The sequence below is a fragment of the Populus trichocarpa genome, chromosome 1, assembly GCF_000002775.5.
Source record: "Populus trichocarpa isolate Nisqually-1 chromosome 1, P.trichocarpa_v4.1, whole genome shotgun sequence".
NCBI lineage: Eukaryota > Viridiplantae > Streptophyta > Magnoliopsida > Malpighiales > Salicaceae > Populus > Populus trichocarpa.
This window is the reverse complement of record NC_037285.2, coordinates 38,238,023-38,255,501: the sequence shown is the minus strand read 5'-3', so window position 1 is coordinate 38,255,501 and position 17,479 is coordinate 38,238,023. Positions and strand designations below refer to the sequence as shown.

General features: G+C 33.0%; 2 protein-coding genes across 6 annotated transcripts; one reads left to right on the top strand and one right to left on the bottom strand.

The window, feature by feature from the left end:
• The first annotated feature begins 3,095 nt into the window (after positions 1-3,095).
• Positions 3,096-12,857, top strand: LOC18095372 (zinc transporter 11). Of its 4 annotated transcripts, none has more exons than XM_052451095.1 (4): positions 3,322-4,036; positions 5,558-5,613; positions 5,747-6,172; positions 12,477-12,857. In XM_052451095.1, the coding sequence occupies exons 1-4, from the start codon at positions 3,568-3,570 to the stop codon at positions 12,573-12,575; spliced, it is 1,050 nt and encodes a 349-aa protein (XP_052307055.1). In that variant the 5' UTR covers positions 3,322-3,567; the 3' UTR covers positions 12,576-12,857. The 4 variants fall into 4 exon arrangements, with proteins under 4 accessions (XP_006369999.2, XP_052307055.1, XP_052307052.1 ...); XM_052451088.1 differs by lacking the exons at positions 5,558-5,613; positions 5,747-6,172 and adding exons at positions 11,227-11,254; positions 11,862-11,917 and having other exon boundaries at positions 3,426-4,008; positions 12,051-12,857; XM_006369937.3 differs by lacking the exon at positions 12,477-12,857 and having other exon boundaries at positions 3,096-4,036; positions 5,747-6,566.
• Positions 6,780-17,200, bottom strand: LOC7487535 (uncharacterized). Of its 2 annotated transcripts, none has more exons than XM_024593887.2 (6): positions 16,778-17,200; positions 15,601-15,943; positions 13,904-13,988; positions 13,605-13,691; positions 13,261-13,503; positions 6,780-6,872 (listed from the first exon to the last, which is right to left on the bottom strand). In XM_024593887.2, exons 1-6 carry the CDS (start codon positions 16,912-16,914, stop codon positions 6,796-6,798), a joined length of 972 nt encoding a protein of 323 aa, XP_024449655.1. In that variant the 5' UTR covers positions 16,915-17,200; the 3' UTR covers positions 6,780-6,795. The 2 variants fall into 2 exon arrangements, with proteins under 2 accessions (XP_024449655.1, XP_002298859.2); XM_002298823.4 differs by lacking the exon at positions 6,780-6,872 and adding an exon at positions 12,829-13,167 and having other exon boundaries at positions 16,778-17,198.
• Between the last annotated feature and the right edge of the window lie 279 nt (positions 17,201-17,479).

The window sequence follows — 17,479 nt, the reverse complement described above, 5'->3', positions numbered from 1 at the left end:
TAAAATCTTAAAACTCAACAAGCATGCTTTGACAAATTTTAAACTAGATTGTTAAGAACACTTGTTAAAGTGCTTAGAATTTGATTTAGATGAAGATATTTTGTTTTTAATGACTAATTCTTTATCTTCAATGCTTTATTACTTGTCTTTTATTGCAAACTAAATCATTACAATTAGTCCTTCAAAATTTCAATAACACAACATTGATTAGTTACACTACTAAATAAGATCCACAAATTTTAGAACATATGATTCAAAATCCCTTTATAATATAATAGAACATAAGCTTTACAGTGGAATGGAAAAAAAAGGAAAAATCATAGCATAAACTTAAATAAAAGTATTTTAAAAAAAATTAGTTGAAGAAAAGTCCAAAATATATTTAAAAAACCTTTCCTTCCGCCATTATTTATAGTGAATTTTAGAACCAAAACTAATGTAGAATATAATTTTGGTAATCATTAGAATTAATTTTATCTATCTTTTTTCTTAAGAGTTTTTATTGATTTCTTTTATTTACAACTTTTTTTATTTTCCTACACTTTAGATTTTTATAATCCCTCTCTCTCTCTCTAAACTCATGTATTTCTTTATTCGATGGTGTTTCTTAGAATAGATAACCCTTTTTGAGTGTTCAAAATTTAAAGTCCTCACTTCTCGTTCAATAAAAGTAGTTATTATCTCGTTACAAGTTTAATCTTAGATAGATTTAATTGGTAACATATATGTGCCACATATTCAAGATGAGGTTTTAATAATAACATGTCACATTAAAAAAACAACTAAAAGGCCTTAGTGTTTTCCTATGGCATATGATTAGAAATATTGTGGATTTAGATAATGTATTGACTATTTTGACCTTTACTGCACTTAACAATTGCCTTGGCAACATGGGTAAAGTCGTCTTTTTCAAGGGATCCAAATGTCATTTATCAATTGATTGAGAAAAAATTAGTCGTTCATTGTTTTTTATGTACAATAAAATTAATTTGTTGCCCTTAAAAGCTAAAAAAATTGGCCTTTCATACAGGGGTATTTTTGTCTTTTCCTATTTATTTGCACAGTAAAATGATGTTGAAACTTAAAAGCTAAAAAATATTGACCTTGGAAAGAGAGGTTCTGTTGTCTTTACATATTTTTTATACAGTAAAATGATATATTTAACTTTTGACTTAAAAAAATCTAAAGCTAGGTAGGGAAGGCGTTTTGGTCTTTGCAATATGGTTTTTTTTATATAATATTCATACGCCTTGAAGGCCTATTTAGTAATTTGCATTGTTAAAATATTAATAAATCAATTAAAAAAGCTGACACGTGCTACGTAGCGTCTGTGCATCATCGTCCCCTGCTCCGTTTTGGAGGCATGTGGGGAGTATTTTGGTGGTCAAAAACTATCAATTGTTATCTCATCTAACGCGTAAGGTGGTTGCGCAACTGCTAGAGTGGCGTGTTTGGTCAAGTTGACAGCGATTCGACGACGATGAACTTTTTTCTTCCTCCCCTTTTTCTCTCTCTCTCCTGGGACTTGGTATTTGTGTCGAGCCTTTAAAAATTCAATTGTGTCCTCCAGTTTGTATTTGTTTTGAATTTAGTCATTGTTCTTTTGATTTCTATTTGTTTTGATTTTAATGCTTCTTGAAGTTTTTTTTCAATTTCATCCCTCAACATTTAATTTCATTTAATTTTTGTATCCAATCTCGTTCTCGTTCTTTTGATTGCTATTGTTTTTTATCTTTTGCATTTTTTTTTTATTTTGTCCTTTAGGATTTCTTTTTTCATTTTATTTTGTTTCCAATTTTGGTCTTTATTTTTTTATTGTTATTTTTTTAATCTTTTTCTTCACTTTTTTTATTTTTCAATTTAATCTCTAATTAGTTTATTTCAATTATTTTTTGTGCAAGGTTTAGTCCTTATTGTTTTAATTTTTGTATCATTGAGAATTTTGCTTTGTAATTTCTTCGTGTCTACCTATTACAGGTAATTTCAGTCTCATAACCCGGTCCACTAGTTTCCACTACTTCGGTCTTTTTTAAAATTCTTTGTAATTTGTTTTTAATTTTAATCATTTGACAATGACTTAGCCTTGAATTTCATGATTTGTTTTGCTTTTCTTTTAGTGAGGTTATCCCTGTTTCATATCTCAGGTCGCAAGTTGGTCGAGTTAAACTTGGCTGACTCGATTTTTTTTTTAAATTGATTTTTTTTAATTTTTATCATTTGCCATTAAATTATTGACCCCTGAGCGTTGTGATTTTTTCCGTTTTCCTTTATGCGGGGTGGTCAAGTTAACACGTGTTGGCTTGTGTTTTTTTTTCATTTTCTTATTTTACTTTAGTCTTTTTTTTCTAAGTCTTTTTTTTTAAATTTAATTTTTAGACCCCGATCTTATATCGTATTTGGTAGATTTGTAAAGTTAACCAAACTTGACTTGGATCTTTTTCTTTGATGTATTTTTGTTTTAAATTGATTTTTTTTTATCCTTTCATATTTGGTTATCAGACCTTGAGTTTTGTGATTTTTTTTTTATTTTCATCCATTCTTATTATCATTTCTTAATTTTTTTTAAAGAATTACCCTAATCTCATATATCAAATCACGTATTAATCAAGTTGGTCTGAATTTACTTTATCATTGCCAGGACGTCTATATTTATTTTATAAAACTGAGCCACGGAGCAGCCCGGAGAAGCATAGAAACTAAAGATGTTATAACATATGGATGATAAAGAAAGAATGAAGACTTGGTGGGCAATCAACATAAAAAAGAGCACGAAGCTTTGATCAAGATAATTCAAAGAGACATATGCAAAACCCGTTTAAAGCCCAGTAGAAATCAAAACCCTAGAGAAGTCCAAAAATTAAAAATAAAAAGAGAGAGAGAGAGTAAAGAAACCGATGTTTTGATAGTGTGAACGTAATTAGACTACTGGGTCTTTGCTTCGTTGTCAATGGAGTTTGCATTTATTGTGAATGGTTTCAGCATCAGGAGGATTAGGACCTTTGATTAGCTGCACTCCACAATCCAAAGCCGACGACTTGGAGTGTGGAATATGAAAGTCTTTCTGGCCTGTACCAGCTCCAGCTTACCGGCGACGCTAATTCAAGTGGGGCCTGACCCTCCCTTCCTCTCTCTCTCCATGATTTCTTCATCTGCATGTGAATAATTGGACCGAGGAAATTTTAATTCGAGTTACTTGATAGAGGAATCATTTTCTCTGGTGGAAAAACTGGTACCCCAGCGAAGCCCACAAACATGATTTTTTTTGTGGTCCATCCAATAACCATAAAACTGCTGGGTAGGGAGGAGAAGGCACCAAGAACTAAAAATAAGAAAGGGGTTAAAAAATGGAGTTAGAAGACTTTCAAGGGTAAAAGGTGACCTGTTTTGTAGGACGTTGTCCTCTTAAGTACTATATTAGAAATTTATTCATTTCTTTGAGTACAAGCTTCTACCACACCAACTGTGTCCTATATAACCTTGTACTATTTTACTTATCATTTCCTCGACAAATGCTAATCTTTGTTTAGTCTAGGCTACGTTTTAGAGCTATCCATTATTTCTTGCCCCATGTCTCGCTCTCTCCTCTTCCTCTCTCTCTTCCTCTCTCTCCTCCTTCTAACAGCCGGGCACAGTGGCCACAACGACGATGACGAAGCCGACGCCGACGCCGACGGTGACGCCACAAAAATTAATCTCCGTTCGACATCCTTAATCCTGGTTAAGATATGGTGCTTGATATTGATCTTTATTGGCACTTTCATTGGAGCGGTGTCCCCCTACTTTTTGAAGTGGAACGAGGGGTTCTTGGTGTTAGGGACTCAGTTTGCTAGCGGTGTGTTTCTGGGGACTGCTTTGATGCACTTCTTGAGCGAAGCAAGTAAGAGCTTTGAGGATTTGACAGAAAAGGAGTACCCTTTTGCTTTCATGTTGGCCTGTGCTGGTTATTTGTTGACGATGCTTGCGGATTCTATCATTTCTTATGTTTATAGCAAAGATGTGGCCAGCCAGGTTAATGTTGGCGATTTAGAGCTTCAAGGTATGTAAAATCCCTACAATATCTGCTTCTTTAATGTTTTATATATTCATCTACTTCGTGTTTCGTTGAGCAAATGGTTTTCTTGAAAAATAAAATTTTAAAAAGCGAATTGTTTTTATTTTATATTTAATAGTGTTATAAAAAATAAATTAAAAAATAATTTATTAATAATTTTTTTTTAAATTTATCCAATATATATATATATATATATAATATTTAATGTAAATATTTAATCACTTACAATAAAATAAAAGAATAAAATCTAAAAAGTATAATGATGAATTTTTTTTATTATATCCTATATTCATAAATAGCTTATTTTATAAAATATAACTATATATATCATATCATTTTATAAAAAAATAACATTGTGAAATATTTTTTAAGTAAAATCTATTAATATATTTTTTTTAATTTTAAAAACTTAAAATAATTTTTTTTTTAATATGAAGAAAGCCAAATTAGTTTATGGTAGGAGTTAGATATTTGGGTTTTTTTTGGTATGGAGAATTTTTTAAAAGATAAAATAGATATAAAAATATTTTGATGGGTTTTTTGGATAAATATTTTTTTTTTACCAGGTATAGGCAATTATCCCCTTAATATCCCTTTAATATATATATCAAATAAGCATCAAGAAATAAATATAAATATCTAACATCAAACATAATCATGAATAAATATTAAGTTTCGATGTCATATACATACATTTTGCTTCCAATTGTTTTCGAAAATTGTTCTTGCTTCCAATTGTTTTCGAAAAGAGAGAGAGAGACCATGATTTGAGAAAATGTGTGTAATGAAAGAAAGGAAAGTGTTTTCCTTTCCTTATCAAAAGGAAAACACTTTTCTCTGCTAAAGTTACTTTCTTGTTTTGATTGGAATTAACTTTCTTTGACTTAGTTTTTCGTATTGTTACCAAACATGGAAAAATAAGAAAAATGAATTTCAAAAATTTGTTTTCCTGGAAACAAACAAGGCATTAGTCTAATTTCTTGACATGTTCTTGTGAAGACTGTCCACTAATATCAATTCCTTTGTGTTTGTGTGTGTGTTTTTTCTTTTTGAAGTTGCTATCATGCCTAGCTAGTAAATAAAGAATGAAATTTAAAAAAAAAATTAGAATTTGGGTTTTGTACTTTAGGCGTTGATTTGCATTTTGAAAAATAAAAAGTACACAGAGTTTGTGCTTATGATGATGTAAAACCATGGTTGATGTATTTTGATTTTCTTTGCAATGATGGTGGTGGAAAGTGATGAATTGTCTTCTACCTTCCTCTGCTGGTGGAGTTTTGATGAAACACTTTATATTAAAAAAGTACTTAATGTCCGTTGACGCGCCACTAATGTAGATTACTTTTTCTTGCTGAAAGGAAAATAAAAACAAAAACAATGATCAAATGACCATATATCCCCCAACATGTCCAAAATCTGGTGATGCGAACTTTGTCTCTTGGCTACGTTCTTAAGAGAATGGAGAGTGATGCATTCGTTTCTTTCTCCTTCTTTTTGTTATTGCAGGGGGTGTTCTGCAGGGAAAAAGAAGCCACACCAGCAGTTTCCAGTCACATTTTCAGGTGGAAATTATACATGTGATATTTACAGCTTTAGTTGATGCTAACAATTTTCTGTGCTTGGCTATGCACAAACTCCTTTATTGGAATAATTACTTTTACTAATATTTTTCTTGATGGAATTGTGCCTTGAAAGATGCACAATGGTACAGATCTTGCCTCTGCACAATCCACTCTCCCAACTGCCAGTTCATTTGGGGACACCATTTTGTTAATATTTGCATTGTGTTTCCACTCTGTCTTCGAGGGCATTGCAATAGGAGTTGAAAAGACAAAAGCCAATGCCTGGAGAGCTTTATGGACTATCTCTTTGCATAAGATATTTGCAGCAATCGCAATGGGCATATCTCTCCTTCGAACGATCCCAGATCACCCCTTTGTATCATGTGTTGCCTATGCTTTCGTATTTGCCATTTCAAGTCCAATTGGCGTGGCCATTGGGATTATAATTGATACCACAACTCAGGGTCTTGTGGCAGACTGGATCTTTGCCATATCAATGGGACTGGCATGTGGTGTGTTCATCTATGTATCAATTAACCATCTTTCAACCAAGGGTTACCTTCCCCAGAGATCAGTTTTAGTTGATACGCCGCTTTACAAGTTCTTGGCCGTATCATTGGGGATCGGAGTAGTTGCTGTTGTGATGATATGGGGTGAAAACAAAGGAAGGTAGATGCCTACTTGGATGTCTGATGTTGTCTTATTGGAAGTCTACTGTCTTTTGCTCCACATGAGTGCAGAGCATGGGTGGTGGTAGAATACAAGCTCTCTCACAAGCTATTACTAGAAAAAACTAAGTTTTGCTAGATTGGCAGGACATAATCTATAGGTACAAGCATCATTAAAGATTTTTGATGGTATGGATCCACCCTTCAATGTATAATGATACAGGTAATAGATTCATAATCCAATACATGGATTGAAAGGGTCAATATTATAGTGGAACTTGAGTACACCATGCATTATTTAACACAAAAGTAGAGACAAAAATTCAAACTATTAACGTCTCAAGAACGGAACCAACTATTTGAAATCTCTTAGCGTAAAAAGAAAAATAACATCGGCCTCAATGGGTGTCATGCAAGTATAATAATCAGATAGAGAGAAAGAAAAGTTAAAAACTAGTCAAATTTAAAGCAGGGGGGATAAATACATTGTGATAATTTATTTATTCCAAGCGCTCTAAAATTCGGTGTGAAGAACTTTTTCCAGGCAAATAGAAACAACGATCGGACCAGCCAAATCCCCAAGAGCACAACCTGCATGCAAACTTTGTGAATTAGATCACAAAAATATATGCTAGAGTAGCATGTTTGGTCAGGCTGACAACGATGAATTTTTTTTCTCGTCCTCCTTTTTTCTCTCTCTTGGGATTTGGTATTTGTGTCGAGCCTTTAAAAATTCAATTGTATCCTCCAGTTTGTATTTGTTTTGAATTTAGTCATTATTCTTTTGATTTCTATTTATTTTAATTTTAATGCTTCTTGAAGTTTTTTTTCAATTTTATACCTTAGCATTTAATTTCATTTAATTTTTGTATCCAATCTGGTTCTCATTTTTTTTATTGCTATTTTTTTATCTTTTGCATTTTTTTTATTTTGTCCTTTAGGATTTTATTTTATTTTGTTTTGTTTCCAATTTTGGTCCTCATTTTTTTATTGTTTTTTTAATATTTTTCTTTATTTATTTTATTTTTCAATTTAATCCCTAATTAGTTTCTTTCAATTGCTTTTTGTGCAAGATTTAGTCCTTATTATTTTAATTTTTGTATCATTGAGAATTTTACTTTGTAATGTCTTCGTGTCTACCTATTACAGGTAATTTCAATCTTATAACCCGATCCACTAGTTTCGATAATTAAACCGGTTTAAGTTTGGTTTTTTTTAAAATTTTTTATAATTTTTTTTTGAGTTTCATCATTTTACACGTAGTAATCAGTTGGTCTGAATTTACTTTATCATTGCCAGAACGTCTATATTTATTTTATAAAACTGAGCCACGGAGTAGCCCGGAGAAGCATAGAAACTAAAGATGTTATAACATATGGATGATAAAGAAAGAATGAAGACTTGGTGGGCAATCAACATAAAAAAGAGCACGAAGCTTTGATCAAGATAATTCAAAGAGACATATGCAAAACCCGTTTAAAGCCCAGTAGAAATCAAAACCCTAGAGAAGTCCAAAAATTAAAAAAAAATAAATAAAAAGAGAGAGAGAGAGTAAAGAAACCGATGTTTTGATAGTGAGAACGTAATTAGACTACTGGGTCTTTGCTTCGTTGTCAATGGAGTTTGCATTTATTGTGAATGGTTTCAGCGTCAGGAGGATTAGGACCTTTGATTGGCTGCACTCCACAATCCAAAGCCGACGACTTGGAGTGTGGAATATGAAAGTCTTTCTGGCCTGTGCCAGCTCCAGCTTACCGGCGACGCTAATTCAAGTGGGGCCTGACCCTCCCTTCCTCTCTCTCTCCATGATTTCTTCATCTGCATGTGAATAATTGGACCGAGGAAATTTTAATTCGAGTTAGTTGGTGACAATACTTGACAGCACCATCTTAGACAACGAAATGAAGAACAAGTTAAAAACCTTGCATCTTAAGATCTATGCCTATTAAGTATTAACTAATATTTTAAAAGACATGGGAAAGGACTGTTACTTTTTTCATGCCACATATTTTTTTTTCTATATATATTTTATTATTTTTTTTATTTTTTCTTTTTTTCCTCAGATTTTTTTTCTTTTTTGTGCTTTACATGTTTTTTTTCCAAGATTGTCTTTTTTTTGTGTTTTTTTTAAATTATCTTTATCGATTTTTTTTTTAATATTGAACTGGTTGAAAATTTAGTTCTGTAGTTTTTTTCTTTAAAACATTATGGATTACTACAATGTTTCCATACATATCTTTTTTTATGAATTTTTTTTTTCAAAATTTCAAAATGGTATTTGTCGATTTTGCTTTGTAGTTTTTTTCTTTAAAACATCGTGGATTGTTACAATGTTTTCCCACATGGTTTTTTTTTCTACAGTGTTTCTTCACATGTTTTTTTTCAAAATTATCTTTGTCGATTTTTTTTTTAATATTGAGTTGGTTGAGAATTCAACTTTAACTTTCCCCACATGTTTTTTTTCTATTTTTTTTAAAAACATTGTAGATTACTACAGTGTTTCCCCGCATGGTTTTTTTCTCTTTTTTTATGATTTTTTTTTCAGAATTGTCTTTATCGATTTTATTTTTTTCATATTGAACTGGTTGAGAATTTAGCTTCGTAGTTTTTTTCTTTAAAATGTTCCCCTACATATTTTTTTTTTGTTATGATTTTTTTCAAAATTGTCTTTGTCAATTTTTTTTTTAATATTGAACTGGTTGAGAATTACAACTGTATATTTCCTTATGAAACACTCTAGATTGCTACAGTGTTTCCCTGAATGATTTTTTTTCCTTTTATTTTTTTTGTTATGATTTTTTTCAAAATTTTCTTTGTTCATTTTATCTTTTAAATATTAATCTGGTTACGAATTTAGCTTTGTAGTTTTTTCCTTAAAAACATTATGAATTGCAATAGTTTTTCTCCATACAATTTATTTATTCCACAAACTCACGATAATGCACAGGCATGCCACAAGCCCGCAGCATCGCGCGGGCATGGTATCTAGTGACAATATAAATTTTTTTTGATTTTCACTGTAACAAGAATTTCATGCTATCAAAATATATATATTAGTTTTTATGTTATTTTGATATGTTTTTAAATAAAAAATACTTTAAAAAACAACTATTATTATACTCGTAAACATCGATTTTTACTATAAGAACGATTTCATGCTATCCAAACATATATCAGTCTCTTAAGTTATTTTAATGTATTTTTAAATAAAAATAATTTAAAAAATAATTATTATCACACTCGTAAATATCTTCAGGGTTGTCGTTGGTTTCTTTTTTTTTTTTTCCTTAAATGTTGTTTAAAAAGAAATTTAGTGTCTTTTCAGATAATGGCCATGTACAAAGAATACACATTCAATCTAAATCTAAGTCTGAATAAAGCTAGTAGCATCTTAGAATATTGCTAAAGGGTGGCGGTGTGCATCGTGAAATGCACGATATTGGTGGTTGTACTCACACAAACTTTACGTATTTGATAAGTCTTTATGTTTATTTTTATTGTTTATGATATTATATTTTTTTCTATAAATATTTTTGTTTGAATTATTGTTCATGAAGTATATTAATTAAATATATATCAAATATAATTTTAGTTTGTTGTCAAAGTAGATAGATACATGACTCTTATTTAATAAAGCTAATGACATTCTTGAACTTGTTTTTATTAAACAAATACATATAATAATAATAATTTATAGTTAGATAATATTCATATAATCACAATAAATAATATATGTATTAAATTCAATGTTTCAGGGAAAAAAACTTTGATAAATTACTTCTTTATTAATTAATAAAATCTTTATCGTCCAAAATATTAATTTATAGAGGTTTTAATATAGTTAGAAATCTCTTCTCACTTAGTGGTACAGTAAACATGATATTTTAAAAAAATTATTACTATTTATATTTTTTGTATTATATTTTTAACTATATTTGGAAGGTTTTAAAATTATGTTTGTTTTAAAAAATATTAAATTAATATTTTTTTTAATAATTTTAATGTATCAATCTCATAAATAAAAAAATTTTAAAAATTATTTAAATATAATTTTTTTTTTTAAAAAAAAAACACCCTGTACCAACCAAATGAAACATTCTCATTCCTAGAGATCCACTTCGTCAAACATTACCCTTAACAGAGGAATCATCTTCTCTAGTGGAAAAACTGGTACCACAGCCCACAAACATAATTTTTTTTTGTGGTCCATCCAATAATCATAAAACTGCTGGGTAGAGAGGAGAAGGCACCAAGAACTAAAAATATGAAAGGGGTTGAGTAAAAAATGGAGTTAGAAGACTTTTCAAGGGTAAAAGATGACCTGTTTTGTAGTACTTTGTCCTCTTAAGTACTATACTAGAAATTTATTCATTTCTTTGCAGTACAAGCTTCTACCACACCAACTGTGTCCTACATAACCTTGTACTATTTTACTTGTCATTTCCTCGACAAATGCTAATCTTTGTTTAGTCTAGGCTACGTTTTAGAGCTATCCATTATTTCTTGCCCCATGTCTCGCTCTCTCCTCTTCCTCTCTCTCTTCCTCTCTCTCCTCCTTCTAACAGCCGGGCACAGTGACCACAACGACGATGACGAAGCCGACGCCGATGGTGACACCACAAAAATTAATCTCCGTTCGAAATCCTTAATCCTGGTTAAGATATGGTGCTTGATACTGATCTTTATTGGCACTTTCATTGGTGGGGTGTCCCCCTATTTTTTGAAGTGGAACGAGGGGTTCTTGGTGCTAGGGACTCAGTTTGCTAGCGGTGTGTTTCTGGGGACTGCTTTGATGCACTTCTTGAGCGATGCAAATGAGACCTTTGAGGATTTGACAAAAAAGGAGTACCCTTTTGCTTTCATGTTGGCCTGTGCTGGCTATTTGTTGACGATGCTTGCGGATTCTATCATTTCTCATGTTTATAGCAAAGATGTGGTCAGTCAGGCTAATGGTGGCGATGTAGAGCTTCAAGGTATGTAAAATCCCTACAATATCTGCTTCTTTAATGTTTTTTATATTCATCTACTCCGTGTTTTGTTGAGCAAAATATTTTAGTCTAAGTTCTTGACATGTTCGTGTGAAGACTGTCCACTGAAATCAATTCCTTTGTGTTTTTTATTTTTTGAAATTGCTATCATGCATAGCTGGTAAATAAAGAATGAAATTAAAAAAAAAAAAATAGAATTAGGGTTTTGTACTTTAGGCGTTGATTTGCATTTTGAAAGATTAAAGTGCACAGAGTTTGTGCTTATGATGATGTAAAGCCATGGTTGATGTATTTTGGTTTTCTTTGCAATGATGGTGGTGGAAAGTGATGAGTTTTCTTCTACCTTCCTCTGTTGGTGGAACTTTGATCAAACACTTTGTATTAAAAAAGTACTTAATGTCGGTTGACGCGCCACTAATCTAGAATACTTTTTATTGCTGAAAGGAAAATAGAAACGAAAACAATGATCAAATGACCATATATCCCCCAACATGTCCAAAATCTGGTGATGCGAACTTTGTCTCTTGGCTACGTTCTCAAGAGAATGGAGAGTGATGCATTCGTTTCTTTCTCCTTCTTTTTGTTATTGCAGGGGGTGTTCTGCAGGGAAAAAGAAGCCACACCAGCAGTTCCCAGTCACATTTTCAGGTGGAAATTATACATGTGATATTTACAGCTTTAGTCGATGCTAACAATTTTCTGTGTTTAGTTATGCACAAACTCCTTTATTGGAATAATTACTTTTACTAATATTTTTTGTGATGGAATTGTGCCTTGAAAGATGCACAATGGTACAGATGCTGCCTCTGCAAAATCCACTCTCTCAACTGCCAGTTCATTTGGGGACAGCATTTTGTTAATATTTGCGTTGTGTTTCCACTCTGTCTTCGAGGGCATTGCAATAGGAGTTGCAAAGACAAATGCCGATGCCTGGAAAGCTTTATGGACTATCACTTTGCATAAGATATTTGCAGCAATCGCAATGGGTATAGCTCTCCTTCGAATGATCCCAGATCGCCCCTGTGTATCATGTGTTGCCTATGCTTTCGCATTTGCCATTTCAAGTCCTGTTGGCGTGGCCATTGGGATTATAATTGATGCCACAACTCAGGGTCCTGTGGCAGACTGGATCTTTGCCATATCAATGGGACTGGCATGTGGTGTGTTCATCTATGTATCAATCAACCATCTTTCAACCAAGGGTTACCTTCCCCAGAGATCAGTTTTAGTTGATACGCCACTTTACAAGTTCTTGGCCGTATCGTTGGGGATCGGGGTAATTGCTGTTGTGATGATATGGGACTGAAAACAAAGGAGGGTAGATGCCTTCTTGGATGTCTGCTGTTGTCCTGTTGGAAGTCTGCTGTTTTTTGCTCCACATGAGTGCAGAGCATAGGTGGTGGTAGAATACAAGCTCTGTCACAAGCTATTACTAGGAAAAACTATGTTTTGCCAGATTGGCAGGACACAATCTATAGGTACATGCATCATTAAAGATTTTTGATGGTGTGGATCTACCCTTCAATGTATAATGATACAGGATTCATAATCCAATAAAGGGATTGAAAGGGTCAATATTATAGTGGAACTTGAGTACAGCATGCATTATTTAACACAAAAGTAGAGTCAAAAATGCAAACTCTAAACGTCTCAAGAACAGAACCAGCTATTTGAAATCTCTTAGCGTAAAAAGAAAAATAACATCAGCCTCATTGGGTGTCATACAAGTATAATAATCAGATAGAGAGAAAGAAAAGTTAAAAACTAGTCAAATTTAAAGCAGGGGGAATAAATACATCATGATAATTTATCCCCAGCGCTCTAAAGATCGGTGTGAAGAACTTTTTCCAGGCAAATAGAAACAACGACCGGACCAGCCAAATCCCCAAGAACACAACCTGCACGCAAACTTTGTGAATTAGATCATAGGAATCATTTGATGCTATGTCATGGTACCCAGAAAGTAAAATGGATTGAGCAAGCTTGCTTACCAATCCACTGACCCCTTGAAGGACGAAAAAGAGTGGCACCAACCCCAGCACCAATGGAAGCAAAAACTAGCGATGCACCGCACCTGATAGTGACTCCAGTAACCTTCTTCCCAAGAATTTTAACTTGTTCAGATTTGTCAACATCATTGCTTTCTTCTTCAGGCTTTGTTAAATGAGAGAAGAATCGGTAAATTTCAATACCAACTTGGACAAGCCATGATGCTGCAACCCCTAAAAAGTGTCCTGCTTACACATAGAGAAGGGAAGCAAGAAAATTATAAAAAGAAATGAAAACGAAAAGGAGGTCAGGTTGAAAGTGTGAATGTTTGCATAATGAATCTAACCTCTGAAAGTTGATCTGCAAACTCTGAAGAAGTAAACCATAGTGGGCATTCCTCTTTCAGCCTTGCGGATGGCTGATTTAGGAACATCTGAAATGTTGATAAACTCCATCAGTTGTTCAGAATATATAAAAATAAGCATGGTAGCTAGGGAAGGGGAAGTTAAAATTACTAATCTAATATTCTTCATAAAGAAACCAGAAGCATCTCACTTCTTCAGTCGGTACTTAATTTCAGTAGCTTTACATTTGTTAGGTGAATGGGAAGAATATCACATTAGTCACATCATGGAGAGAAGATACCTTTCAAAAGTTTCCATGCCATCCGCTGTGAAATGTGATGGACAGCAAGTCTTTCTAAAATGCGTCTTGTAGTTACAACAGTAGTCTGAGATCACAGACAAATAATAATAATAATAATAAGTAGTATAAAACCTAGTCTTTGAACACTTTAAAAACGGTAAGACAAGCAACTAAAACAGCTGAACTTCTACAGTCCATTCACATATCAGTCTGAGGCAAAATATATTTCAAAGCTAGTTTTTTTTGGTTGTTCCTTGGGAGGTCTAGTTTCGACAGTGTAAGAGTATGCATGGGCAATGGATGGCAATGCCTGGTGTCGCTCCACCCAATCCGTTGTGCAAGGCATATTGACATTGCTGTCAAAGACTCCATACATTATTTTCTAAAGGCGGCTACCAAATAATATTTGTATAGCATTATCAATATGATAGACTATATGTTAAAGGGGAGTATAGTGAAAAAAACATGATAATTATAAGGAAATAACTTAGATCCCTCCAGAGCACCAGTCTTGTTAAATCTAGTAATGCAGGCTTACTGAAGAATGATAACTAGGCGAAAAAATTAAGCCAGGAACAAAAACAACTAAAATCCACAATCCCTTCGTTTACTTGCAAGAGCAGTAAACAACTCAAGTATTGAAGAAGCACTATTAGAATGCTGTCCACAGTTGACAAGTTTTTTTTTTTTTATCATTATCAAGTCATAACACAGATGTAAGAGCATTTAGAATAACTGAGCAGGAACAGGAAAAGCCCCTGTTCGCTATAGCTAATCAAGAAGATGGTAAAGACTAGGAAAGCATCCATAATTATGCCTAAAATGACATAGGCCCCATATGGGATTCAAGTGGCCACCCACCCAGCCACTGCAGTCCCACGGTGAATTTGGTCCTTTTGCAAAAGCACAATAACATGCTAATTATTACAAGGTGGAGCTACAAGTTCAAAATGACTACCATTATGTTCTCATAAAACAAGCATTATAATAATAAGCAATTCATTTCAGGGTAGAGCAACAAGCTCAATCCTTAAAGTAGCAAAAGCAAAATATCAAACATCTGCATATGAATTCATGAATGTGGATAACTGTGGACAGTTCACTTAGATGGCCACCGCATTCAGAAAACTATTATCATTTCAAGGTCAGATTTCTAAACTCAGTCCATCCAACTAAGCTCAGTGCTAAATTAGTTGGGAACTTCGTTCAATTTTGCAATGGTCATTTCAGATAAGAATATTTTGATTTATGATAACTCATAAAAGGACACAGTGTGTTTAACTCCTATATGAAGTATAAGCTGGCTGCTCCACAGACTGGAACTTGATGCAGTCACTAAGCGTAGGACAAGAAAATGTTGAAATACATGCTATTAGGAAACATCTTTCTTTATAGTAATCATGCCCTTCAACAAGGTTAATACTATACACAGTTTTATGATCTACTACCCAGGAACTTGCGCAACAATTTAATTCACTAATGACTCGAATAAACAGTGCTTTTATTTAGTGATACTAAAGCAAGAAATTAGAATTTGGTATTGAAACCACTAACGCTGATAAGCATGCTTACAGTCCCAGATTTACAATGAGATAACTCTAAATAAAGGAGTTGCAAGACTTAGTGATGGGAAATTTGCAGCACAAAACCTACTAAAATAGATAGACTGGGAAGACCAACAAAAGTATACAACTCACCTCACGAATAATTTGCTTCACTGATTTTTGGAAGGGAACAACCAAGTCTACACGTTGCACTTCATGAGCATCCTGAAGGAAGTCATCATCATCCTCTTCTGTATTAGTACTAGGCTCCAGAAGAGGTAAATAGAACATCAAAAATGACCTCAAGGATGTCATAGCAAGTTGCTTCCATTCAAAAGCTGAAAACAGAGGTTTCAACTCAATATAATACTCCTTGGTAGTGTATTTCAGAGAGCCTTTCTGAAAAATATCTGCAGATGCTCTTCGTATACTAGAAATATAGTCACCAGACAATGCTGCACCAGCATCACAGTAAGCAACTGGTATCATGGGTTGCCTGTCATGGCCATTAAGAAGGTCAATGTGAGGTAAAAGCAAACCCAATGACATAAACATACTTTTACAAGTAACATAAGAAATAAAAATAGCTGGTTTCAAATAAGAAACATAAGAGAATAATATCAAATCATCACTGGTAGAACTCCCTACTATAGCTTTAAAACAATCTCTTGACAACAAAAGCAAGTGTGCACTTCCAAGTTCCAACCTCCAATTTCCTCCACCTAACTTATATTCCCTTTTCTTCTACATGAAAATGATGCAACCCTGTGTTGGTATAAGTATGAACTGCTGAGAAATTTATGTTATATGCTAAAATTTTAAAACACAACCAGTTTCATTGATTCAAGAAAGAAAGAAAAGGACGATGACAGACGCATTAACTTGAGCAGTAAACTAAATTCACGGAACAAGTGTCCCGCTCACTCCAGAACATCAATTTATAAGCTTGTTCATGGCTCCAAAAAATTCCACAATTTAGGACAATTTTAAGAGGATGATAAGTGCCGGATCAATCAATAAAAATGGAGTGGCTCATTCTGAAACAATGTTGTTCATCTTAGAGTGTGAGGATGTATGTGTTAAAAACCGTAAAAGATTCAAATCCTACTCTCCAACTATTAAAAATATCGTCATCAAACCACAATTCTGCTACAGCTGGGTGAGGAAGCGAAGGGGTGCATAAAGCAAAAGAAGGCAGTAAAATCACGTGATGTGATGGAAACCCCCAATACATGAAATTGAATCCACGTGAAAGCAAACGAGTGAGAACAAAAATCAGGGGTGATGTATAGAAGAAATATAGAAAAGAAGCAAAGAGATTAGAGAATACCCGAACAGGAACCTAGAAGCAAAAGGGGCGGCGGAGGCGGCGATGGAGGCGGCGGCAGCGGAGGCCGAGAAGTGGGTTGGATAAGAAGAAGGGTTTTTCCTTGACAACAGATCTAATACTATTGCTATGCCCGCCATTGTGAACAAACTAGGAGGACGATGTTTGGTTTTTTTTTTTTTCTATTTAATATTAATAATGTAAACTTGTTAATTAAGCAGCAGCGCAAGTGAGAGATTTAATTAATTTTATGGGGGAGAAAGTGAAGGATCATAAAAACTGAAAAGATTGTGTCTTTCCTTTTCCTGGGGTGAATGCAAAAGAGAAGAGAAAGTGTGTGTGTGTGTGTTGACTGGCTACTGATTTATTGGCGAGGAGAGGGAGGAAGGGAAAGAGGGACACTGCTTCTGGTTGGCCAGTGTACAACAAAAACAACAACAACAACACGGTATTAATTTTAGAAAGTTTTGCTAAAGATTTATTTAATTTTATTTAAAATAAGTGTTTTAATATTTTTCAACAATTTTAATGTTTTAATATAAAAAATAAATAAATAAATTAGTTTAATATATTTTAAACGAAAAAGAATCGTTATCACAATACAAATAAACATGTGTTTAATATTTATTTGTTATAAATAAAGCTATTTTTTATTTAATATTAATATTAAATAAAAAATAGTTTTATTTTTTATTTTTTATTTAA

Bases quoted from the DNA above. Each gene is read 5' to 3' on its own strand.
- LOC18095372 (XM_006369937.3), top strand. From the start codon at position 3,568: ATGTCTCGCTCTCTCCTCTTCCTCTCTCTCTTCCTCTCTCTCCTCCTT. The intron at 4,037-5,557 runs GTATGTAAAATC...TTGTTATTGCAG, and splicing joins TGGCGATTTAGAGCTTCAAG to GGGGTGTTCTGCAGGGAAAA. The intron at 5,614-5,746 runs GTGGAAATTATA...GTGCCTTGAAAG, and splicing joins GTTTCCAGTCACATTTTCAG to ATGCACAATGGTACAGATCT.
- LOC7487535 (XM_024593887.2), bottom strand. From the start codon at position 16,914: ATGGCGGGCATAGCAATAGTATTAGATCTGTTGTCAAGGAAAAACCCT. The intron at 13,989-15,600 runs GTGAGTTGTATA...CTGTGATCTCAG, and splicing joins TGAAGCAAATTATTCGTGAG to ACTACTGTTGTAACTACAAG. The intron at 6,873-13,260 runs GTAAGCAAGCTT...GTTTGCATGCAG, and splicing joins TTCAAGGGGTCAGTGGATTG to GTTGTGCTCTTGGGGATTTG.